This window comes from Narcine bancroftii, chromosome 1, assembly GCF_036971445.1.
Source record: "Narcine bancroftii isolate sNarBan1 chromosome 1, sNarBan1.hap1, whole genome shotgun sequence".
NCBI lineage: Eukaryota > Metazoa > Chordata > Chondrichthyes > Torpediniformes > Narcinidae > Narcine > Narcine bancroftii.
In genome coordinates, this window is record NC_091469.1 from 491,065,614 (window position 1) to 491,092,842 (window position 27,229).

Here is a 27,229-nt window from a genome sequence, read left to right on the forward strand (position 1 = left end):
ATTAAAAAATTGAAATCATTAATATGCAACATAAAAAGAAACGGCCCCATCACTGACCCCTGTGGTCACCACCAGCAACTGGCAGCCAATCAGAATATGATCCCTGTATTCCAACTCTCTGCTTCCTGCCCATCAGCCAGTGCTCGACCCACGCTGTAAATAAGCAGGCAGTGGTGTCTTGGAGGAAGTTTCTACTCTCTGTACAGTGGGTGGCCCTATTTCTGTTTTATAGAAGGTCCCTCCATGGTAGGAGTCATGTGCCCCTCCTGGAGGTGGGAAGGAATGGAAGAAATGTGGGTCTGGTGGGAAGTCTGGGTTCTATGTTCCGAGTGGGTGATACTTCCCATTTGGAAGGGGGACACCGTTGGCGTAGTGGTTAGCGCAATGCCTCTACAGCGCCAGTGATTGGGACCAGGGTTCGAATCCCGTGCTGTCTGAAGGAGCTTGTACATTCTCCCCCATGTCTGTGTGGGTTTCCCCAGGGAATCCAGTTTCCTCCCACCGTTCGAAACGTACTGGGGGGTGCTGTAGATTAATCAGGTGTAAATTGGGCGGCATGGACTCGTGGGCCAAAAGGGTCTGTTACCCTGCTGTATATCTAAATTTAAAAAAAATTCTTTATTTGTAGAGAAAACCAGACTGTAGTAGATAATGAATAATGGTCACATTATAGAATCAGATAAAAATTTATTGACCTGAAATGGGTTTCTTAATTCTCTCATTAATTTCTCGTTAGATCAGAATCCGGAGCTTTGACCAAGATAGGTTGCCCGATAATTTGGGATTAATTCAGTGTGACCAAGTTATCAATGTTCTGTATATACGATGAACTGAATTGAAAAATGTAATCAGATAGAAATCATGTAGAAAGGGTTTTCCCATTAAAACCAATAAAATATTTCCGATGTTAGGACTGAGATTAGAATGAGGGGTCCAGGGTTAGGGTGAGATGTGGGGTCCAGGTTAGGGTGGGGTGTTGGGTCCAGGTTACGGTGAGGTGTGGGTCCAGATTAGGGTGGGGTATGGGGTTCATGGTTACGGTGAGGTGTGGGGTCCAGGTTAGGGTGGGGTGTGGTGTCCAGGTTAGGGTGGGGTGTGGGGTCCAGGTTAGGGTGGGGTGTGGGGTCCATGGTTACGGTAAGGTGTGGGGTCCAGGTTAGGATGGGGTGTGGTGTGGGGTTCATGGTTACGGTGAGTGTGGGGTCCAGGTTAGGGTGGGGTGTGGGGTCCAGGTTAGGGTGGGGTGTGGGGTCCAGGTTAGGGTGGGGTGTGGGGTTCATGGTTACGGTGAGGTGTGGAGTCCAGTTTAGGGTGGGGTGTGGGGTCCAGGTTACGGTGAGTGTGGGGTCCACGTTAGGGTGAGGTTTGGGGTCCAGGTTAGGGTGGGTTGTGTCTTAGACAGTATCTTCCCTTTGCTCAACACCGGTGAGGGGGTTTGGTTTTGGTAAACAGAGAACAGAGCAGCTCACGAACAACCCCATGTTTTTGTGGTGAACCTGACTCTAAATTAGGCTAAAACTCTGCCACTTGCACCTATATAACCACTTACAGCACAGAACAGGCCAGTTCGGCCCTACTAGTCCATTCTGTAGCAAATCCCCACTCTCCTAATCCCACTGACCAGCACCCGGTCCATACCCCTCTAGTCCCCTCCTATCCATGTAACGATCCAGTCTTTCCTTAAATGTAACCAATGATCCCGCCTCGACCACGTCTGCCGGAAGCTCATTCCACATCCCCACCACCCTCTGCGTAAAGAAATTTCCCCTCATGTTCCCCTTATCATTTTCCCCCTTCAATCTTAAACCATGTCCTCTAGTTTGAATCTCCCCCTTTCTTAATTGAAAAAGCCTATCCACGTTTACTCTGTCTGTCCCTTTTAAAATCTTAAACACCTCGATTAAGTCCCCTCTCAATCTTCTACGCTCCAGAGAAAAAAGCCCCAGTCTGCACAACCTTTCCCTGTAACTCAGACCCTGAAATCCTGTCAACATTCTCGTGAACCTTCTCTGCACTCTCTCTATTTTGTTTATATCTTTCCTCTAATTTGGTGACCAAAACTGTCTCCAAATTTGGCCTCACCAATGCCTTGTACAATTTCATCATAACCTCCCTACTCTTGAATTCAAAACTCCGTTTTATGAAGGCCAACATTCCAAATGCCTTCTTCACCACACCATCTACCTGAGTATCAGCCTTGAGGGTACTATTTACCACAACTCCTAAATCCCTTTGTTACTCTGCACTCCTCAATAGCCTACCATTCAATGTATATGACCTATTTAAATTGGCCTTTCCAAAATGTAACACCTCACATTTATCTGTATTAAATTCCATCAGCCATTTCTCAGCCCACACCTCCAGCCTTCCTAAATCACCTTTTAATCTACGGTAATCTTCCTCACTGTCCGCAACGCCACCAATCTTTGTATCATCCGCAAACTTGCTTATCCAATTCTCCACCCCTACTTCCAGATCGTTAATATATATAACAAATAATAGTGGACCCAGGACCGAACCCTGAGGAACTCCACTAGTCACCGGCCTCCAATTAGACAAACAATTTTCTACCACTACTCTCTGACACCTCCCATCCAACCATTGCTGAATCCATTTCACTACCTCCTTATTTATACCTAATGCCTCCACTTTTTTTCCTAACCTCCTGTGGGGAACTTTGTCAAAAGCTTTACTAAAGTCCAAATAGACAACATCCACAGCTTTCCCCTCATCAACCATTTTTGTAACCCCCTCGAAAAACTCAATCAGGTTTGTCAAGCATGATCAACCCCTGACAAAACCATGCTGATTACTCCCTATCAATCCCTGTACCTCCAAATATTTGTAAGTACCATCCCTCAGAACACTTTCCATCAACTTACCCACCACAGACGTCAGACTCACGGGCCTATAATTGCCAGGTTTACATTTGGACCCTTTCTTAAACAGCGGAACCACATGTGCCACCCTCCAATCCTTTGGCACTAACCCCGTGGCCAGTGACATCCTAAATATCTCTGTTAATGGCCCCACTATCTGTCCACAAGCCTCCCTGAGTGTCCTTGGGAATATTTTGTCCGGTCCCGGAGATTTATCCACCTTTATCTTTTTCAACACAGCCATCACTACCTCCTCGGTTATCCTTATATGCTTCATGACCTCCCCACTATTTTTCTTTACTTCAACTCGTTCAACATTTTTTTCCCTAGTGAATACCGAGGCAAAGAAATCATTCAAAATTTCCCCCATTTCCTCTGACTTCTCACTCAGCCTACCCTCGCTATCTACAAGGGGTCCAATTCTATCCCTCACTAATCTTTTACTTTAATGTACTTTTAATGTACCTATAGAAACCCTTTGGATTTATTTTTACTCTGTCTGCCAAAGCCTCTTTGTGCCTCTTTTTGGCATTTCTAATTTCTTTCTTAAGATTCCTTCTACACTCCTTGTAGTCCTCCTTCAATTTCTCAGCTCCCTGCTCTTTATACCTCTTGTACACCTCCCTTTTTCTCCTAACCAAATTTCTAATATTCCTCGAAAACCAAGGCTCCCTATGACTTCCAGCCATTCCTTTGATCCTCACTGGGACATATCAACTCTGTACTCTCAAAATTTCTTCTTTGAATATTCTCCATTTTTCATTTACATCCTTTCCTGATTGACCTCATGTCCCACTCAATACTCCCCAAATCCATTCTCATTCCTTCAAAATTTGCTTTTCTCCAATCCAGAACCTCAACTTTAGGCCCTTCTTTGCTCTTCCCTAAAGCTACCCTAAAACTAATAGAGTTGTGATCACTAGACCCAATTTGTTCTCCAACATTAACCTCAGACACCTGACCTATCTTGTTCCCTAACAGGAGATCCAGTATTACACCGTTCGAGTCGGTTCCTCTACGTATTGATTAAGACAACTATCTTGCACACATTTGACAAACTCTAGCCCATCCAGCCCTCTAACTGTATGGGTATCCCAATCAATGTGAGGGAAGTTCAAATCTCCCATGATCACTACCTTATGTTTATTAGACAAATATGCTATCTCCTTTCAGATTTGTTCCTCCAATTTTCTTGGCTCATTTGGTGGTCTATAATACACTCCTATTAGTACCCTCATGCCTCCTCCACCCCTCAATTCCACCCAAACAGCCTCACTGGATGATCCCTCCAAACCATCCTGCCACCTCACGGCAGTAATGTCCTCCTTAACAAGCAGAGCAACTCCTCCCCCTTTTTTACCCCCTGTTCTATCACATCTAAAACATTTGTATTCTGGAATATTTAGTTGCCAGTCCTGTCCCTCCTATAGCCAGGTCTCACTAATTGCTACAACATTATGATTCCAAGTGCCAATCCATGCTCTAAGCTCATCTACCTTGTTCTCGATGCTTCTTGCATTAAAGTACATGCATTTCAGAGAATGACCCTCACATATATTCCCTATTCTACCTTTTACCTTAACCTCCATCCTTCCTTTGTTATCTTTATCATTCTTAACTAGGTGGCCATGGACCCTAGACACTGCTCTCTAACTCTGCTCCCCACCCCTGATCGATGCCCCTCCATCCCTTTCACATTTCTGTGGCCATCTTGAAGCCTCTTCAACACTCCGATTGTACCTGCCTCACCGCTGCGCCCAACAGCCCATTCGAGGCAGCCAGCACTCTCTGTGTAAAATATTTGGTCCACACAATCTCCCCACCCCCCACCTTAACACGTTGTCTCCAACAGCTCTCACACTCTGCTCAAAGTTTATGACCTGCCCTTCCCCATGAAGCAGTCACGTTTAGTTATTTTTTTCTGTACTTTTTGCTCATAAAAACCATCAAAGATATCGAATGACTTCAGTCCGTGACCCCCTTCCCCAATGTGCTGTGGCCCCCAGGGGGAGTCCTACAGCCCTGTTGGGAATGTCTGCTCTCGTGTGTGACGCTGGGGAAAAGGCTCTGACTGTTCACCCCATCTCCTGATTTTATCACCTCCTCCGCCTCTGACACTCCAGAGAAAACAACCGCAGTTTATCCAACCTCCCCAAACCCCCTCCCACCCCATCATCAGGCAACGTTCTTGTGAACGTTCTTGTGAACCTCAACATATTGCTTTTTGCAGCAATATGTTGAGACGCCAACTAGAGGGGAAGCAGTGTTAGATCTGTTATTTGGGAATGAAATGGGGAAGGTGATGAAGGTGAGCGTTGGAGAGAACTTCGGATCCAGTGATCATGGATCCATTAGCTTTAACTTAATGATGGAAAGGGATAGGTCGGGTTCGAGGTTGAAGGTCTTCGAGTGGGGGAAGGCCAGATTTGGAGAAATGAGAAGGGATTTGCAGAGTTGTGTAGACTGATCTTTTTGCCGGAAAGGATGTAGAGGAAATTTGGGGGGCATTTAGGGGTGAGATTTTGAGAGTACAGGATCTTTATGTTCCAGTCAGGCCGAAAGGGAAGACTAAAAGTTCGAGGGAGCCGTGGTTTTCTGGTGAAATTAAGAAGTTGGTTCGGGACAAGAGGGAGGCCTATACCAAATATAAAAAACAAGGGATTGACGAGATGTATGGTCATTACTTAGATTGCAGGAAGAACCTTAAGAGGGAAATTAGAAAGGCAAAAATAAAGTATGAGGTGTCCATAGCTAATAAGACAAAGGGGTTTTTACAGATACGTGAACAGTAAAAGGAGGGTTAAGGATAGAATAGGTCCACTGGATGATGGGACCAGTGAACTATGTCAGGAACCGTATGAGATGGGAGAAATATTGAACAATATTTTCTCGTCTGTATTCATGAGGGAAAGGGACATTGGGCTATACGTGATAAGAGAGGCAAAGGGCTTAGTTATGAAAAGGACAGGGATTAGTAAAGCGAGAGTTTTGGAGCTTCTAGGGTCAATTAAGGTGGATAAGTCTCCTGGTCCTGATGGGATTTTCCCCAGGATTTTAAAGGAGGTCAGGGAACAAATAGCGGGGGCCCTGACAGTGATTTTTCAAAGATCACTGGAGGAGGGGGTGGTACCACAGGATTGGAGGGTTCCAAATGTTGTTCCATTGTTCAAAAAAAGCAGTAGGTGTCGGCCAAGTAATTATCGGCCAGTAAGTTTGACTTCGGTGGTGGGGAAGTTTATGGAGGGTATTCTTCGAGATAGAATATAAGCATATCTGGATAGGCAGGGATTGATTAGGGGCACCCAGCATGGGTTTGTAAAAGGAAAGTCATGTTTGATGAATCTTGTTGAGTTTTTTGAGGAAGTGACAGAAAAGGTGGATGAAGGTAGAGCGGTGGATGTGACCTATTTGGATTTTAGTAAGGCTTTTGAGAAGGTTCCACATGGAAGGTTAATAAGGAAGGTTCAGTCACTGGGAATTAGTAGAGAGATTGTGACATGGGTTCAGAGGTGGCTGGGAGATAGACAGCAGAGAGTCATGGTGGACAATTGTCTGTCAGGTTGTAAGCCTGTGACAAGCGGAGTGTCTCAGGGATCGGTGCTGGGTCCCTTGTTGTTCATCATTTATATTAATGATTTAGAGGAGGGTGTGGTTAACTGGGTAAGCAAATATGCGGATGATATGAAAATAGGGGGAGTGGTGGATAGTGAGGTAGATTTTCTTGGATTACAGAAGGATTTGGTTTGTTTGGAAGAGTGGGCTGAAAGATGGCAGATGGAATTCAATGTAGACAAGTGTGAGGTGTTGCATTTCGGTAAATATAACCAGAAATAGGACATATGCAGTTAAGGGGAGGGCATTGAGGCATGAAGAGGAGCAGAGCGACCTGGGGGTTATGGTAGAGAGTTCATTGAAGGTGGATTCCCATGTAGACAGGGTGGTTAAGAAGGCGTATGGTATGCTGGCCTTCATAAATCATAGTGTAGAGTATAGGAGCTGGGAGGTGATGCTGCAGCTGTTTAGGGATTGGTGAGGCCAGGTTTGGAGTACTGGGCTCAGTTCTGGTCTCCAAATTATAGAAAGGATATAGATAAGGTGGAGAGGGTGCAGAGAAGGTTTACAAGGATGTTGCCTGGCTTTCAGCATCTGGATTACAGGGAGAGATTAAGGAGACTGGGACTTTATTCATTGGAACTTAGACGACTGAGAGGGGACTTGATAGAGGTATTTAAAATTATGAAAGGAATAGATAGACTAGACATAAACAGACTCTTTCCCATGAGGGCAGGGGAGGTTGGAACAAGAAGATATGAGTTAAGGGTAAGGGGGAAAAACTTTAGGAGAAATATTAGAGGATGCTTTTTCACTCAGCGAGTGGTGGCAGAATGGAATGATCTTCTGAATGAGATCACAGAACACCGACGGCAGAGGGATTACTCAGTGGTCTGTGAGTGGAAAGAAAAAGGTTGAGAACTACAGTACGACATCGAAGGCCGAAGGGCCTGTCCTGTGCTGTAATGTTTAGCTTGACTACTTCATGGGGGGGGGGCTCCCTTTGAGCAGAGCCCTAAGGGGCCCATAGACGAAAAAAAAAGGTCAATACATTTATTGGTTTGGCTGCAGCAAGTAAGAAATTTCAGTTCATCTGACAATAAAGTCTCATCTCACCTCATTAAACGAGAACGAGAATGTCGAAGGAGGAAGCCTGATAGCGTTTATCTGCAGTAAAACTCCTGTATCCAGCATTTATCTGAATTGGTAGATGCCAGATATGTAAATCTTCCGGTTGCTTGAGATTGCATGATTAGCGAATGAACAGCAAGGTGCACCAATTTTAAACTTCCGTAATTTTTACCCATCGTGTACATAGACCACTACAGTACAGTACTGGCCCTATGGCCCTTGATGTTGTGCCAACTCAAATATTCCTTAAAAATATATACCCAAACCTCCTGACCCCGTCACCCTCTATTATTCTTCCATCCATGAGCCCCTGTCCAAGAGTCTCTTCAATGCCTCTAATGCCACCCATAACTCTGTGTGTAAAAAACTTACCCCTGATGTCTCCCCTAAACTTCCCTCCCTTCACTTTGTACACACATCCTCTGGTGTTTGCTATTCGTGCCCTGGGAAGCAGGTGTTGGCTGTCCACCCTATCAATGCCACTCATAATCGTGTAGACCTCTATCAAGTCTCCTTTCACCCTTCTACGCTCCAAAGAGAAACATGCCAGCTCTGCTAACCTTGCCTCATAAGACTTGTTTCCCAATCCAGGTAAGATCCTGGTGGATCTCCTCTGCCCCCTCTCCATAGCTTCCACATCCTTCCTATAATGAGGTGACCAGAATTGAACACAATACTCTAAGTGTGGTCTCACCAGAGATTTGTAGTGTGTCAACGTGAACTCTCTACTCCTGAACTCAATCCCCCTATTAATGAAGCCCAGCATCCCATAGGCCTTCTTAATTCTCCTATCAAACTGTGCGGCGACCTTAAGGGATATATGGATCTGAACAGCAGGGAGGACTAGTTCGCTCAAGGAGAGATTTCGTAGATGTGGAGATGCCAGGATTTAAGTGTTTAGGAGTATGAGAGGGGACAAGGAGGATCTTTTCCATGCTGGAGTTTAGAACCAGGAGTCATAGTTTGAGGATAAGGGGTCAGCAATTTTGGACTGAGGGGAGAGGCATCGTCAACTGTGGTGATCCCTAACACCAACGGTTGACGGTGGTCACTGTGGTGGTGAGCATGGTCCCAGGGCTTTGAAGGGACCCCGCGATGTGTGGATAGTGCAGGGCGGAAGAAAATCGGCCACGATCTTGATGAATCTTGGAATGGGCTGATCTCGTGTCAATTCTGCGCTGCAGGGCTGACCAGGTGATCTCAGCTGTTTTCCCTCCATCCCCCTTGATCCATTCAGCCCATTGACCCACATCCAATTCCCTTCTGAATCCAATGAGCTTTCTGTGGCAGGGAGTCCCACAAGTTCACAATGGAGTAAAGAAGTTCCTTACCATCTCAAACCTAAGTAATTTCCCCCTTCTCCTCAAACCATGATCCTCCTTGTTGTGGACGTCCCCAACATCGGGACATTCTTCCTGCATCTAACCTGTCCACTCCCGTCACAATTTTGTACATCTCACTCTTCAAAATTCCAGCAAGTACCAGCCGATATCGGCCTGGTCTATCCAGTTTTTGTCTTACCCCTGCTTCTGTTTCTTAAGTTCTCCTCTCTAACTAATTTACAGACATAAACTGAACACATGGATCCAACACAGTCCAGACAGGTGGGAGGTTGGCATTCTTCAGCCGAAGGTCAAAAAGGCCCTAGAAATGTTCCAGGAAATTGTATAAACTTCTAAGTTAACAGCTGAGTGAAAACCTACATAATGGAGAGGGTGGACCATCTGGGCTTGAGCTCCTAAAGCAGGAAGATTTGAAGCTGTTCACGACGTCGAGATGCCTTGAGGAATTAACGAAACAGAAGGTTGGAATAATTGTGTTCAGTTCTGGTCGCCTCATTATAGGAAGGATGTGGAAGTTGTGGAGAGGGGGCAGAGGAGATTTACCAGGATATTGCCTGGATTGGGAAACAAGTCTTATGAGACAAGGTTAGTAGAGCTGGGACTTATCTCTTTGGACCAAAGAAGGATGAGAGGAGACTTGATCGAGGTCTACAAGATTATGAGAGACATAGATTGGGTGGACAGTCAGCACCTGTTTCCCAGGGCAAACACCAGAGGATGTGTATACAGTGAAGGGAAGGAAGTTTAGGGGAGAAGCCAGGGGTAAGGTTTTTACACAGGGAGTGATGGGTGCCTGGAATGCCTTGCCAGGGATGGTGGTGGAGGCTGGAAAAATAGGGATATTCAAAAGACTCTTTGACAGGCCCTTTTAGCCCACAAATACCCCAATTAACATTTAAAAGACTCTTAGACAAGCAAATGGATGCAAGGAAAGTGGGTTATGGATGTGAGGTCTAGGAGTGGTTCTCAACCTTTTTCTTCCCACTTACATCCCACTTTAAGCAATCCCTTACTAATCACAGAGCACTGATGGCATAGGGATTACTTAAAGTGGTCTGTGATTGGAAAGTAAAGGCTGAGAACCACTGGTTTAGATTATGAGCAAATTTCTACAGGTCAGCACAACATCGTGGGCTGAAGGGCCTGTATTGCACTGGAATGTTCTATTTATTTTAATGTAGACGTACATCGTGGTAACAGGCCCTTTTGGCCCACGAGCCCGTGCCGTCCAATTACACCCGATTGACCGACAACCCCTGGTCTGTTTTTAAGGGTGGGAGGAAACCAGATCTCCCGGGGAAAACCCATGCAGACACGGGGAGAATGTAGAAACTCCTTACAGACAGCGTGGGATTCGAACCCCGGTCCCTGGCGCTGTAACCGCTGCCCAATGTTCTAATGACTCCTGAGGGCACTGAAAGGGGTGGGTGGGACATTTTGTTGTGTACTGAGAACATGGTAGGAGCAGGCCCAGCAGGAATTGATCCACAAATATTGATGCGATTCTCCCTGAAGAGAAAATGCTGATGTTTGTCGGGAAAGAGCAAGGGACATGGTTCATTGCAGAATTCTCAACCACTTCCTCAACTATGAATCCCAACAACTGGCTTCAATCTGAAATGAAATGACTGGAGCAGCTACGTCAATACTTTCACCAAAAATGGCATCAATGCCTCCTCTTTCTCAGCAGCCTGACGAGGTCTCTCACCATCTTACACAGAACGTACCATGGAAACTATCCTGTCAGGGTGTGTCACAGTGTGGGACGGGAACCGCACTGCCCTGGACCACCTGAAACTTCAGAGTTTGAAACTCCGAGTACCACACAAACCTCCCTTTCCTCCATCTTCCCCAGGAAAGCAGCAAACAGGGTGGCACAGTTGGCAAAGCAGTTAGCGCAAAGCTGTTACTGCGCCAGCGACTGGGGTTCAAATCGCGCGCTGTCTGTGAGGAGTTTGTGCGTTCTCCCCGTGTCTGTGTGGGTTTTTCCCCGGGGGGGTGGGGCTTCAGTTTCTTCCCACCTTTCAAAACGTACAGGGATTGTAAGCCAATTGGGTGTAATTGGGCTCATGGGCCAAAAGGGCCTATTACAGTGGTGCTGTATGTCTACATTTAAAAATTAAAACATCCTTTAACCGAAGGTTATGGGGAGAAGTATGAAAGTCTGCAGTCACTGTGGTTGAAGTACAAACACAACACTGGAGAAACCCAGCGGGTCAAACTGTGGCCTTTATAATTTGTGCTTGAGCCCTTCATCATGGAGAAGGCCGGGCAGTGAAGCTGAGTAGGAAAATGGATCAATGATGGGGCAGAATCGATGGGCCGAATTACCTATTTCAGCTCTTGTGTCTTATGGCCATAACTCATGTCAGCCACCCTCTCCTCTCCCCTCTAATGTTGGGCAGAAGGTACCCGAGTTTATCCAGGCAGTTTTTTTTCCCACTGCTGTTATCCGATTCTTGAATGGACCTCTCAGTGGTAAACGATAACCCCTTCCCACACCGTTTAACTGTACATGCATCTATCCGCTGCACTCTTTGACCCTCTATAACGCCACACCCTGCACTGTTGGTCTATTCATGCACTACCTGCTCTTCTCATGTACAAGCTGACTTGCCTGGATAGGATGCAAAACAAAGCCATTCACTGTTTCCTGAGATGTTACAAATAACCAAATAATTCAACCACCAACAATTATAATCCAAAGAGTGTTTTGTGTTTATTTGGTTTGTAAAAAGAAACAAAATAGACATTTTAGGTTAAGATTTTAAATTCTACAATTTACTTTCGGGGTCAATCTCCACCCGCCTTTGAGATTAAAAAAAGGTGCTTGCTCACCAGGTGCTTCCACAACTCCGCCAGGGGATAGAGCCTGGATACGTCCCACTCTCCCCGACCCTATCCTGGGGCTGGCTGGAGAGCCAGCAGTATCCTGGGAAGGGGGGGAAATCAGGGCGGTTCCAGCCTCTCGGTGCACGTTCCTCCCGCCTCCCGGCAGAGTCCGGCGGACAAACGAGGGGAAGGAGGGGGAGGTGGGGCCGGGGTCAGTCAGGCGACCGCAGCCTGTCAGTCTCTGCCAGGGTCAGTCTGAGCTGGTCTAAAGCGGGCAGCCAGTCTTGTCTTCTTCCTCTCTCCTGTTGGTTCCAAAAGAAAAACAAGAGGAGAAAGGATGAATCAGCTCACCCAAGAGTGGCAAAGATGAAAGGGGCTGGAGGCCCCTCGCCTCGGGCCCGGGGAGAATGGAGGCCCCTCGCTTCATCTGGGGGGGCAATGGAGGCCCCTCGCCTTGGGCCCACCAGCTGAAGATGGCGGTGACACTGGATGGGTTGAAATACTGTGGTCACCATTCATTCATCACAAACACTGGGGAGGAGGCCATTGGGCCCCTCGTGTCTGCTGTGACAGAGATTCATTGTGACATTCATGGGGCAGCAGGGTTATTGTAGTGTTATTACAGTATGAGTGACCTAGATTGAGTCCCATGCTGACCATAAGGAGTTTGTACGTTCTCCCTGTGTCTGTGTGGGGTTTTCCCCGGGGACTCCGGTTTCTTCCCAACCCTTTAAAACGAAGGGGAGGTGCCGGAGGGTTGGAGAATGGCAAATGTAGTCCCTTTGTTTAAAAAAGGTAATAGGGAGAATCCTGGGAATTATAGACCAGTGAGTCTTACGTCAGTGGAGTGTAAACTAGTGGGGAGGATTCTTAAGGAAAGGATTGATGAGCATTTGGAAAAGTCCAGCCTACTCAAGGATAGTCAGCATGGCTTTGTGAAGGGAAGGTCGTGGCTCATGAGTCTAATTGAGTTTTTTGAGGAGGTAACTAAAGAACTTGATGAGGTTCGGGGGTAGATGTGGTTGAAATGGATTTTAGCAAGGCATTTGACAAGGTCACCAGGAGACACTCATCCAGAAGGTCATGAGGCAGGGATCAGTGGAACCTTGGCCGTGTGTAAAAAAAAATTGGGTTGTAGGAAGAAAGCAGAGAGTAGCTGTGGAAGGAAAGTATTCTGCCAGGAGGGCGGTGATTAGTGGAGGGGCCGCAGGGATCTGTTCTGGGACCCCTGCTCTTTATGATTTTTATAAATGACCTGGATGAAAAGGCGGAAGGATGGGTCAGTAAGTTTGCGGATGATACGAAGGTTGAAGGAGTTATGAATGGAGCTGAAGGTTGTCAAAGGTTACAAGAGGATATAGACAGGATGAAGAGTTGGGCAGAAAAGTGGCAAATGGAGTTCAATCTGGATAAATGTGATATGATGTATTTTGGAAGGACAAACCAGAAGTACAGGTTTAATGGTTGGTTACTTAAGAGTGTGGATGAATAGAGGGACCTTGGGGTTCAAATCTACACATCCCTCAAGGTTGCCGGATAGGTTAATAGGATAGTTAAGAAGGCCTACAGGACGCTGGGCTTCATTAAGAGTGGGATTGAGTTCAGGAGTCAAGAGGTCACATTACAACTCCACAAATCTCTGGTGAGACCACATTTGGAGTATTGTGTTCAGTTCGGGTTACCTTATAATAGGAAGGATGTGGAAGCTGTGGAGAGGGAGCAGATAAGATTTACCAGGATGTTACCTGGATTGGGAAACAAGACTTATAGGGCAAGGTTAGCAGAGCTGGGACTTTTCTCTTTGGAGCTTAGAAGAATGAGAGGAGACTTAATAGACGTCTACAAGATTATGAGAGGCATAGATAGGGTGGATGCCAGCACCTGTTTCCCAGGGCAGGATCAGCAAACACCAGAGGACGTGTGCACAGTGAAGGGAGGGAAGTTTAGGGGAGACGTCAAGGGTAACTTTTTTTTTTACACAGAGAGAAGTGGGGACCTGGAACGTCTTGATGGGGATGGTGGTGGAGGCTGGAACATTAGGGGCATTTAAGAGGCTCTTAGACAAGGAGATGGATGGAAAAAAATAGAGTGTTATGGGTTAGGGAGGATTTAGTATTTTTTTAAGGAATATATGGGTCGGCACAACATGGAGGGCCGAAGGGCCTGTACTGTGCTGTATTGTTCTATGTTCTATCTGCTGCAAGCTCTGTAGACTACAACTACTCAAATGTTACTGTTCAACATTGAACGGAAGCAGCAGAGGCCATTCAGCCCATCAACCCTGCTCTACCACTGATATCCAATAATCCTCTACTTCATGATCATTCTCTCATTTATGGGGGCCACAGCTTCACGGGGACTGATCATCCGACCAACAAGTGCGCGAGAGTGTCAGTCACTGAGAGTCAGGTTGTTGTCCCTGCTGCCTTGGCCAGTGGTCGCCCTCAACCAGATTACCTGATCACCATCATGACACCATAAAAACACAAAGAAATGCCCGGAGGAACTCAGCCAGTCTCGCAGCGTCCATAGGAGGTAGATATAGAATCGACGTTTCAGGCCTGAGCCCTTGTTCAAGGTATAAGCAAAGGACGGGAAGGTGGAAGAATAAAGACAAGGCTGGCTGGGGGAGGAGTCCAGCCAACAAAAGGTGTTTATTGGACATGATAAGTGGAAAGGTGAGAATTGATTTTGGCTCTGTGAAAGGAGACACAGAGAGAGGGAGGCAGTGGGAAGGAGAGAAAGAAAGAGGGAGGCCTGTGCTCCTCTCCCTACCCAATACTGAATAAGCCTGCGATTGTCTGATCTCGGAAGCTAAGCAGGCTCAGGCCTGGTCAGTGCTTGGAGGGGAGACCATCTAGGAACAGGGGCTGTAGGTTTCTGTGAGGGGCGCTGGACAAAGTGGCGACTCTCTGCTTTACGGTGGACAAAAGGTAAAGAATTTCATATATGTTAAATTCTAAATGTAGTGTATTTGTCAATAAGGGAACCAACTTTCCCCGTTCTTCCCTTCTCCCCCCAGCCTTTTTATTCTGACACCTGCCTGCTGTTTATTCATACCTTGAAGGACTCAGGCATGAAACATCGCTAATATATATCTTTGCTTCCCATGGACGCTGCAAGACCAGCTGAGCTCCTCCAGCATTTCTGTGTGAAGTTTTACTACAATTGAAGTGTCCGTGGCCCTTCGTGTCCCCACCATCGCAACACTGTCGGTAGAGAGCCTTCTGGTATGAACTACCCACCCTGCTTCTTTCACCATGTCAAATAAACAGAGCTAGGAGAAAGGAATTTCAGCCGTCCCATGCAAGCCAGGTTCCTATCACTGAGGCGAACTTCAACAGCGCAGCACTTCTACTCCTCCCCTTTCAGGCGCCCACTCTCCATTCCAACTCTGCCACCTCCTGGATCCCACACTACTGGACTCAGTCAATTATTCACCTTATCCATCCCAATAGCCTGATTTCCACTCAGTGGTGGGGGTGTGGAACGAGCTTCCAGCCAAGGTGGTTGAATGCAGGCTCAGATGGGAGGGGTACGGACTGGGTGCAGGTCAGTGGGACCAGGCATAAAAATAGTTTGGCACAGACTAGAAGGGCCTGTTTCTGTGCTGCAGTTGTTCTGTGGTTCTACGATTCCATGGTTCTATTAACTTGCTGCAGGGAACTTCCCCTCCCCACCTGGCAAAGTTGTTTCCCATGGTAGGGGAAACCAGCACAAGAGGGCACAACTTCAGGATTGAAGGTCATACATTTAATTTTAGACCTACAGCATGTTAACAGGCCCTTTCGGACCATGAGCCTGTGCAATTACACCCAATTGACCTACAATCCCCACACGTTTCAGATAGTGAGGGGGGAAACCAGAGCATCTGGAGGAAACCGACACAGACATAGGGAGAACGTACAAACTCCTTACAGACAGCGCCGGATTCGAACCCCGGTCCTGATTGCTGCGCTCTAACAGCAATGCACTAACCGTGTCACCCCATAAAGCATAGATGCGAAGGGATTTCTTTAGCCGGTGGGGGCGGGGGGTGGAATCTGTGCCAAAGCATCTGGAGGAAACCGACACAGACATAGGGAGAACGTACAAACTCCTTTCAGACAGCACTGGATTAGAACCCCGGTGCTGATTGCTGCGCTCTAACCGCAATGCACTAACCGTGTCACCCCATAAAGCATAGGTGCGGAGGGATTTCTTTAGCCAGTGGGGGCGGGTGGTGGAATCAGTGGAATTTGCTGCCACAGCAGCTGTAGAGGCCAGGTTGTTGGATGTATTTGAGGCAGAGATTGACAGGTACCGGAATAGTCAGGGTATCAAAGGTTATGGGGAGAAAGCCGGGGAGCGGGGCTGAGTGGGAGAATGATTCAACTTATGATGGAATGATGGGCCAAATGGCCTAATTCTTCTCCTGTACCTTATGTTCATTCACCTCCTACTGAGCCTTTGGCATCAAACTCATCTGTACATAACTGTCTAACAGTCGAGTCAAGTGGCGTGGAGGAAGCCTCTTGCCAACCAAGTTCACGTTCCAGGCTAGTCCCATTTGCCTGCGTTTGGCCTTATGTCCATCTGAGACCCTCTCAGTTCTACAACACTCTCCAGGTCCCAACGTTCACTGTGCAAGTCCTGCCTATGTTTGACTTCCCAAGGTTCAACACCTCACACTTGTCAGAGTTAGATTCCATTTGCCACCCCTTGGCCCACCTTCCCAACTGCTCTCGATCCTGTTGGAAACGAAGACGTCCTTACCCCCTGCCCAACCATCTTTATTAGATTTCAGACTGCATCTTATTCCCAAGGGGCTGTCATTTTATATATAAACAGCATGGGAGGTTTCTCAGCTGCATTGAATGCTGGAGGTCCGCAGCATTCTGTACTGGGACCCCTGCTCTTTGAAATTTTTATAAATGACCTGGATGAAGAGGTGGATGGATGGGTCAGTAAGTTTGTGGATGACACAAAGGTTGGAGGAGTTGTGGATGGAGCTGAAGTTTGTCGAAGGTTACAGGAGGATATAGACAGGATGCAGAGTTGGGTAGAAAAATTCGCAGATGGAGTTCAAGCCGGATAAGTGTGAGGTGATGCATTTTGGAAGGACAAACCAGAAGGCTGAGTACAGGTTTAATGGTCGGTTCCTGAAGAGTGTGGATAAACAGAGGGACCTTTGGGCTCAAATCCATCCATTCCTCAAGGTCACCACACAGGTTGGTAGGATAGTTAAGAAGGCCTATGGGATGTTGGGCTTCATTAATAGGGGGATTGAATTCAGGAGTTGAGAGGTCATGCTACAACTCTGTAAATCTCTGGTGAAACCACACTTATAGAGTATTGTGTTCATTTCTGGTCATCTCATTACAGGAAGGATGTGGAAGCTGAGGAGAGGGTGTAGAGGAGATTTACCAGGATGTTGCCTTGATTGGGAAACAAGTCTTATGACGCAAGGTTGGTAGAGCTGGGACCTTTCTCTTTAGAGCATAGAAGGATGAGAGGAGACTTACAGAGGTCTACAAGATTATGTGAGGGTAGACAGCCAGCGCCTGTTTCCCAGGGCAGGAACAGCAAACACCAGAGGACGTGTACACAGTGAAGGGAGGGAAGTTTAGGGGAGACATCAGCGGTACATTTTTTTTAAACACACAGAGAGTTGTGGATGCCTGGAATGTCTTGGTGGAGGCTGGAACATTAGGGGCATTTAAGTGTCTCTTAGTCAGGATCATGGATGGAAGAAAAATGGAGGGTTACAGGGTAAGGAGGGTTTAGTATTTTTTTTCGGTAGGAATAAAGAGGTCAGCACATTGAGGGCTGAATGGCCTGTTCTGTGCTGTAATGTCCTGTTCTAAATCACACCCCATTCATGGTATGTAACGGCCACGTTGAAAACAAACGAACAGTCAATGCCAGCCAGCATGGCTCGGTAATGCATGGCCTCACTGTACCTGTTGAGATCTCAGGAACTCTTCCTTCTCCTGCAGGATGCGACACAGCTCCTCATCGTTGAGTGGGTATGGCCGGGGGCTGCTGCACATCTCGCACCCTGGCCGGGTGGCCTTGTTTATGTAGGTACATTGCACACAAGCCCAGCCTTGCTGTCAGACACAAAAAGAAAACACACGTCTTCATTCTGCAGGCAAAGGGCGCGGAGAGAATCCCGTTACATCAGAACACAAGTTGAAGAAGGTGTAGGCTGTTTGACCCGCGTTCAATCGGTCCTGGAATCATAGAGCATGGAAACAGGCCCTTCAGCCCATCATGTATATGCTATCCAGAGGGGACCCATCTAAACACGAGGCTGGTGAAAATCAAACATAAAAAATGGTGTCCTTGATACAACAAAGATAAAGATACATAACCAACGTTTCAGGCTTGAGCAGCCACTCTCAACAGAGGTCCTATGACTCACCCCCCCCCCCCCCCCCACCTCCAGGGGCCACAGAATCATAGAACATTACAGCCACAGAAACAAGTCCCTTCAGCCCTTCTAGTCTGTGCCAAGCCCAGCACATTTAAGTAAAAACCTTGTTTTCGTTTCACCTCATGTAAGATAAATAGTTTTAATGTTTTTTTTATGCAGTTGGTAGAGGTTCAGAAGAAGCCCAATCTTGACTGCTTCGTAAGGAAGGGGGCCAGTAAACTTTGAGCAGAGTCAAAGCCAAGCCCGCATTTAAGAAGAATTTGGGCAGGTACATGAATGGGAGGGATATGGAGGGACATGGACTGGGTGCCGGTCAGTGGGACAAGGCAGAATAATAGTTCAGCGCGGACTAGAAAGGCCAAAGGGCCTGTCAGTCAGACAGCAGGCAGGGGTAGAAATGGCCAATGTTTCAGGGCGGGCGGAAACGTTTGCTGACCATTTCTCTCCATGGGCGCCCTCTCCATGGGCGCCCTCTGACCCACTGGATCTATCCAACTGCTCACAGTCTGCTCAAAATAAACAGATCTAAGGCAGGGAGACCAGAGCAGTTGACATGATACCTGTCCAACCCGACCTCAAATTCACTCGGTCCATCTCTTAGCAACTCAGCAACTCTCCCCTTTCCTCGAGCTCTCCATCTCCATCTTGGGAGACAAACTCTTGATAGTCATCTTCTACAAACCCATCAACTCCCACAGCGACCTCGATGACACCTCTTCCATTTCCATCACATCTGTACCCAAGAAGAGGACATCCATGCCAGATCATCAGATGTCCTCCTTCTTCAAACAACGTGGCTATCCCTCCACCACCATTAACTCGGCCCTCACTCGCCTATCCTGGCCCCCTCCACCCCCATGTTCAATGAGGAGCAAGATTCCTCGTCCTCACCTACCACCCCACCAGCCTCCACATCCAACACATCCCCCTCCGCCATTTCAGCCACCAGACACATATTTCCCCTCTCCCCTTCCTCTCTGCCTTCTGCAGGGACTGCTCCCTCCATGACTTCCTCATGTACTCCTCCATACCTATCAATTACCCCATTGGTACCTATCCCTGTGACCACAGGAGATGCTCCACTTGCACCCACACCTCCTCCCTCACCACCATTCGGGGCCCCAAACATTCGTTCCAAGTGAAGCAACACTTGTGAATCTGCAGGGGTCGTCTACTGCATCCGGTGCTTCTGCTGTGGTCTCCTATACATTGGAGAGACTGGCCGCAGACTGGGACATTGCTTCATTGAGCATCTCGGCTCCGTCCACTGCAATAGCGTGGATCTCCCAATGGCCAACCATTTTAATTTCCCAACCCATTCCCTTTCTGACATGTCTGTCGTGGTCCAATGCACTGCCAGACTGAAACCACCACTTCCAACTGGATGGCATTAACATCGACTTCTCCGGTTTCCGTAAGACCACGCCCCCACCCCATCTATCCCTCTTGCCTCCTTTTCTCCAGCTCTGCATTTACAGAGCCAAACTCACCCACCCAAATCAATTTTCCCCTTTCCTCTTTCACCTGTCCTACCCATACCCTTTAAACACCTTTTGCCTGTGGGCCATGGGCCTGAGCACCTCCCCCTGCCCTTTCCTCCCTCTCCCCAAGCCTTTTAATTCAGGCGCCTGTCTGTTTTTTTTTAAACTCATACCTTTGAGAAAGGGCTCAGACTTGGAAAGTCGGTCATTTATCTTTACCACCTATGGACGCTGCGAGACTAGCTGATTTCCTCCAGCATTTCTGTGTGTTTTTACTAACAGGTACACTTTACATCGTAAACCAGCCTCCCCTCCATCGACTCCGTCTACCCCTCCCACTGCCTCAGGACATCAGCCAATGTATTAAAGGACCCATCCCACCCAGTCACACTCTCTTCCTCCCTCCTGTCTGGCAGAAGATGCAGGAGTTTGAAAACACAAACCTCCAGATTCAAGGACAGTTTTTTTCCCTGTTCTTAACATACTCTTGAACAGTCCCCATCCCATTAGTAAAACAATTTTAACCAAATATTTTCTATACAACGCTGTACTCTAAACTTTATTTTATTATTGCACTTCTGTTGTGCTCAAGGATAGGTTGACCTGCCTGGATAGCACACAGAACATTTTCCCCACTATCTTGGTATACATGGCAAAAAATATTCAATCAATCAAAAACAGTCAAGGAAAGAGAGGTAGAGGATGGACCTTGTGTTTCTGAACAGTTATGACCTCTCTGCTCCCTCCCGGGTGTCCTTGAGATGGATTTGTGGCAATATTAATGTTTAGGTATATAAAATTCTAGATTATATTTCTTAGTAAGGGAATAAGTGAGTTGGATGGACATACACATACATTTACATTTTACAATTATATCAGAGAATCCTTTGAAATGGAACATAGCAGATCTCGGAGACCGTTTGTCTATAAATCCATTGTTCAGTGGAACCTATGTCAACAGCCATAACACCGAAGTACTCAAGAAGGACCGCTGGTCAAATAAGATTAGCTTTGTTTTTAGAATTGAAATTAAGACAACAGCGTGTTGATTATCTGTTCAAATAAGCAAGTTTTTGCTTATATGACCTGCACAGACAGGCTGGAGTCCATTGGCTCATGATTCACACTTTTGAAGAAGGCATTATGAACTTCAAAGACAGAAATTATGTCACGTGTCATGTGGCGAGACATTTCGGAGAAACATATTACTAATCCAGAGGCATTTTGAAACCAGATGGAGTTGATCTTCCTGTGGGGAAGACAGGATTGAAGATACAGTAGCCAGAAAAGGTACTGTTACATGTTACTCCTGGCCAAAGGAGAACAAAGAATAAATGGCTATTGAAGGAGGAAGACCTCATTCTGTCCATAGAAAGGGTCACTTTTGATCAAGAAAGCAAAAGTAATCTTGCATTTGAAACATAATTATTTTTAAATGGTTACTTCATGTAGCCCTTGCCTGGGTTTGTGAAATTATCGAGGAAGAAATAGCCACTTCTCTGTCTCTTTGAAAAAGAGGACAAATTCATCGAGCGGAACACAGATGCCGAAAACTCCATGCAAAAGAGGAAATTTGTGGAAAATCATTCGTATGAAGAAACAATTTCCAAGAAAACAACTCTACAAGAAATTAATGAGTTTTAGAGAAGTCTGATGCCTCACGCTTACTCCATAATTGTTTTAGAATTTCAACACAAAAGTTTTCTGAGATTAAACTTTAAAATCATCTGTTCAGAATCAAGCTTAAACTGTAATGGTTTGTGTTTTAACACACACACACACACACACATATTTATGCATAGTATGTTATGTTAGAGTTGAGTAAGAACTGTTATGTTATTATTGTTTTTGAAAATATCATTGTTGTGGTGTATTCCCATTGCTGCTGGTTCAGTATGTAACAACCCTCTACACCATCTTTGCTACCAACACAAGGCCAGGACGTTGCCTGATTAGTGAAGTACCTGCACGGGTTGCGATCTGGGAGAGGTTTGCTGCACAAGAGGCTGATGTGATGTCATCTCCAGGTTGAGGCCCTGGACACTGTTACTGATGTCTGGTCTTCCCTCCCTGTTGGTCAGAGGCACTCCACCTGCAGACACACAAACAGACTTTATTTGGACTGTTACTGATTCTGTCACCCCACCCCAACCAAACACCCGCAAAGTCAGGCGGTGAAGGAATTGTGTGCATCAGGTACGACAGTAGGAAGAGTTGTGGAGGGTGCTAAAGGTTGTCGTAGGTTACATACGGTTATGAACAGGATGCAGAATTGGGTGGAAAAGTGGCAGATGGAGTTTAATCTGGCTAAGTGTTAGGTGATGCATTTTGGAATGACAAACCCGAAGGTTAATGGTCAGTCAGTTAACAGTACAGAGGAACCTTGGGGTCCAAATCCATACAGCCCTCAAGGTCACCACACTGGTTGATAGGGTAGTTAAGAAGGTCTATGGAACACTGGGCTTCATTAATAGGGGACTGAGGTCAAGAGCTGAGAGGTCATATTGCATCTCTACAAATCTCTGGTGAGACCATACTTGTGTTCAGTCTGGTCACTTCATTATAGGAAGGATGTGGAAGCTATGGAGAAGGTGCAGAAGAGATTTATTAGGATGTTGCCTAATGAGGCAAGTCTACTGAGGCAAGGTTAACAGAGCTGGGACTTTTCTCTTTGAAGTGTAGAAGGATGAGAGGAGACTTAATAGACGTCTATAAGATTATGAGAGGCATAGATAGGGTGGACAGTCAGCCCCTGTTTCCCAGGGCAGGATCAGCAAATGACAGAGGACGTGTGTACAAAGTGAAGGGAGGGAAAATTTAGGGGCGACGTTGGGGGGCGGTAAGCATTTTTTTAAATATGCAGAGTTGTGGGAGCCTGCAATGCCTTGCCAGGGATGGTGGTGGAAGCTGGGACATTAGGGGCATTTAAAGAGACTTAGACAGACACACGGATGGAAGAAAAATAGAGGGTTATGAGGTAGGGTGGGTTTAGTATCTTTTTTAAGGAATATATGGGTTGGCACAACATCGAGGGCCGAAGGGCCTGTACTGTGCTGAGGTGTTCTTTGTTCATCGGTTCCGTCTCCTTCGCTTCCCACTGTCTCCTTTCCCCCAGCTCTACATTCACAGAGCCAAACCCCCCGCCCCATCAATTCTCACCTTTCCTCCCTCCTGTCCTATCCATATCCAGTTAACATCTTTTGTCTGTTGCCCTGTGTTCTTCCCCATGCCCTTTTTTTCCTTAATTCAGGCCTGCCTTTTACTCATACCTTGAAGGAGGGCTCAGGCCCAAAACGTCGGTAACCTATCTCTACCTCCTCTCGATGCTGTGAGACCTGTGTTTCAGTGCTGTTACCCCAGTCAGTGGTGATTAGCAATCTCGCCCACTCCTCGCTGACCATCAACTCTGGCACCCCAAGGCTGTACGTTCATTTCTCTGCCTACTCCCTGTACACCCATGACTATGCAGCCAAGTTCAGCTCCAACGTATAGAACATAGAAAACCTACAGCACAATACAGGCCCTTGGGCCCACAAAGTTGTGTCGAACAGGTCCCTACCATAGAAATTACCAAGCTTACCCATAGCCCTCTATTTTTCCAAGCTCCATGTACCGATCCAAAAATATCTTAAAGGACCCCACCTACTCCACCGTTACCGACAACCTCTCTCCATATAAAAAAACGTACCCTGACATCTCTGTACCTACTCCCCAGCACCTTAAACCCGTGTCCTCTTGTGGCAACCATTTCAGCCCTGGGAAAAAGCCTCCGACTATCCACACAATCAATGCCTCTCATCATTTTGTACACCTCTATCCTCTCTTCCTCCATCGCTCCAAGGAGAAAAGACCGAGTACACTCAACCCGTTTTCATAAGGCCTGCTCCCTAATCCAGGCAGTCCTTGTGAATCTCCTCTGCACCATCTCTATGGCTTCCACATCCTTCTGGTAGTGAGGCGACCAGAACTGAGCACAGTTCTCCAAGTGGAGTCTGACCAGGGTCCTATGTAGCTGCAAGGTGACCTCTCGGCTCTTAAATTCAAGTCCACAATTAATGAAGGTCAATACACCAAATGCCTTCTTAACCACAGAATCAACCTGTGCAGCTATTTTGAACTTCCTACGGCCTCGGACCCCAAGATCCCTCTGACGCTCCACACGGTCAATAGTCTTACCATTAATACCATATTCTGCTGTCATATTTGACAAACCAAAATGAATCACTTGACACTTATCTGGGTTGAACTCCATCTGCCATTTCTCAGCCCAGTTTTGCATCCTATCAATGTCCTGCTGTAACCTCTGACAGCCCTCCACCCTATCCACAGCAACCCCAACCTTCATCTCATCAGCAAATTTACTAACCCAACCCTCCACTTCCTCTTTCAGGACATATATAAAAATCACTAAGAATAAGGGTCCCAGAACAGGTCCCTGAGGACCACCACTGGGCACCAACCTCCATGCAGAATATGACCTGTCTACAACCTCTTTCTGCCTTCTGTGGAGAGGCCGGTTCTGGATCCACAAACCAATGTCCCCTTGGACTCCCCTACTTCCTTACTTTTTCAATAAGCCTTGCAATGGGGAACTTTATCAAAAGCCTTGCTGAAATCCATCTACATGACATCTCCTGCTCTTCCTTCATCAATGTGTTTAGTCACATCCTCAAAACATTCAATCAGGTTCATCAGGCACAACCTGCCCTTGACAAAGCCATGCTGACTATTCCCAATCTATTAAACCTCTCCAAATGTTCATAAATCCTGCCTCTCAGATCTTCTCCATCAACTGACCAACCACTGAAGTAAGACTCACTCGTCTATAATTTCCTTTCTTGAATAAAGGAACAGCATCCACAACCCTCCAATCCTCCGGAATCTCCCCCGTCCACAATGATGATTCAAAGATCATCGCCAGAGGTTCAACAATCTCCTCCCTCGCCTCCCACAGTGGCCTGGGGTACATCTCATCTGGTCCAACGATGCTTTCCAAAAGCTCCAGCTCATCCTCTCTCTTAATATCTACATGCTCAAGCGTTTCAGTCCGCTGCAGGTCATCACGACCATCACCAAGATCCTTTTCCACAGTGAACACTTAAGTATTCATTAAGAAACCTCTGTGATTCCCACTGGTTCCATAAACACTTTCCCATTTGACAGGTTCTATTCTTTCACGTCTCATCCTCTCGCTCTTCACTTGTAGAATGCCTTGGGGTTTTCCTTAATCCTACCCACCAACGCTATCTCGTGGCCCCTTCTGGCTCTCCTAATTTCCTTTTTAAAGCTCCTTCCTGTTGGTCTTACAATCTTCTCTATCTCTAACATTATCCAGCTCTCAGAACCTTCTGTCAGCTTTTCTTTCCTTCTTGACTAGATTTATTTCAGCCTTTGTACACCACGGTTCCTGTACCCTATCACAACTTCCCTGATTCATTGGAACGGGCCTATGCAGAACTCCACATTTCTTCTGTACTTTTCCCTGAGAACATCCATTCTCAATTTCAGCTTCCAATTTCCTGCCTGATAGCCTCATAATTCCCCTTACTCCAATTAAATGCTTTTCTAATTTGTCTGTTCCTCTCTCTCCAATGCTATTGTAAAGGAGATAAAATTATGATCACTGTCTCCTAACTGCTCTCCCACTGAGAGATCTGACACCTGCCCAGGTTCATTTTCCAAAACCAAATCAAGTACAGATTCTCCTCTTGTAGGCTTATCTACATATTGGGTCAAGAAACCTTCTGACCATACCTAACGAACCCCACCCCAATTAAACCCCTTGCTCTTGGGAGATGCCAATCGATATTTGGGAAATTAAAATCTTCCCATCGCAACAACTCTGTTATTACTACACCTTCCCAGGATTTGTTTCTCCATCTTCTCCTCGATATCCCTGCTGGTATCAGGCGGCCTATAAAAATACTCAGTAGAGTTATTGTCCCCTTTTTGTTCCTAACCTCCTCCCACAGAGACAATCCCTCCATGTCGTCCACCTTTTCTGCAGCTGTGACTCTATCTCCGATCAGTGCCACAGCCCCCACCTCTTTTGCCTCCCTCCCTGTCCTTTCTGAAACATCTAAAAATCAGGCACTTGAAGTAACCAGTCCTGTCCCTGAGCCATCCAAGTCTCCGTAATGGCCACCACATCATAACTCCAAGTACCGATCCACGCTCTAACCCCATCTGCTTTGTTCTCAATACTCCTTGCGTTAAAATAGACACATCTCAAACCGTCCGTCTGAGCATGTCCCTTCTCTACCACCTGCCAATTCTCCGTCACACCCTGACTCTAAGCTTTCTCTATTTGTGAGCCAACTTCTTCCCTGGTCTCTTCAGTTCAGTTCCCACCCCCCAACAATTCTAGTTTAAACTCTCCCCATAGCCTTAGTAAACCTCCCCGCCAGGATATCGGTCCCCCTGGGATTCAAGTGCAACCTGTCCTTTTTCTTCCCTAACCTTCCCCAATGGTCCAGAAATCTGAATCCCTGGCCCCCTGCTCCAATCCCTCAGCCACGCGTTTATCCCCCTACCTCATTCTATTCCTAGACTCACTGTCTCTTGGCACAGGCAGTAATCCCGAGATGACTACCTTTGCAGTCCTGCTTCTCAACTCCCATAATATTTTTTCAGGACCTCTACATTTTTCATGTCTATGCCACTAGTACCAATATGTACCACAACCTCTGGCTGTTCTCTTTCCCACTGCAGGGTAACTTGGATGCGATCAGAAACATCCCGGACCCTGGCACCTGGGAGGCAAACCACCATCCGAGTTTCCTTCCTGCATCCACAGGATCACCTGTTTGACCCCCTAACTATAGGGTCTCCTATCACTACTGCCCTCCTCTTCCTTTCCCTACCCTTCTGAGCCACAGGGCTGGTCTCTGTGTCAGAGGCATGGCCACTGTCGTTCCCCCCCAACAGTACTCAAACAGGAATACTTATTGTCCAGGGGTACAGGCACAGGGGTATTCAATAGTACCTGTCTCTTCCCTTTCCCCCTCCTGACTGGGACCCACTTGTCTGTCTCCCGTGGCCCCAGTGTGACCACCTGCCTATAACTCCTTTCTCTCACCTCCTCGCTCTCCCTGACCAGATGAAGATTATCAAGCTGCAACTCCAGTTCCCTAACGCAGTCCCTTAGGAGCTGCAGTGTGACACACCGGGTCTGGATAAGGCCACCCAAGAGACTGGGTCAACAGATAAAAGGCCATGCTAGAGCCGCTGCTGTCTGGAGGAGAGTAAGAGGGTCATATGGTTTTGTAAGCAGAGAGAGTGAAACAGGCTTTCTCTCAGAGAGAGAGAGAGACACACACACACAGATCACTTGTACAGTGTTACAGCCAGCAGAAGTAGCTGGGACTGGAACAGGATAAGCTGGCAAGCCGATTTGGAAGGTGGCCTAGTCAAAGCCCTTGTGGTCCATACAAGAGGAGAGGACTGGCTGTCTAATATTTCATTTGAAATAAGAGAAACAAAAAGTAACTCTGTGGTGACCTGAAAGAAAGAGGTTATCATCTGGAGAACCCTGAAGGGGCAAGTTTCTTCAGCAAGACATCTCTCTGAAAAATGACAAGAACCTTCCTGAGT

General features: G+C 46.8%; 1 protein-coding gene across 2 annotated transcripts in view; it reads right to left on the reverse strand.

Annotated features, from left to right (window-relative positions):
- The window catches only part of shrprbck1r (sharpin and rbck1 related), a 95,033-nt gene that overhangs the window by 24,683 nt on the left and 43,121 nt on the right, over positions 1–27,229 (reverse strand). The window contains exons 7-9 of one of the 2 annotated variants that reach the window (XM_069915133.1): positions 25,494–25,550; positions 21,601–21,728; positions 17,680–17,829 (exon numbers count right to left, since the gene is read on the reverse strand). In XM_069915133.1, the coding sequence (XP_069771234.1) occupies positions 17,680–17,829; positions 21,601–21,728; positions 25,494–25,550 (335 nt within the window). The remainder of the gene's footprint in view (positions 1–17,679; positions 17,830–21,600; positions 21,729–25,493; positions 25,551–27,229) is intronic. The other variant, XM_069915134.1, reaches the window with a different exon arrangement.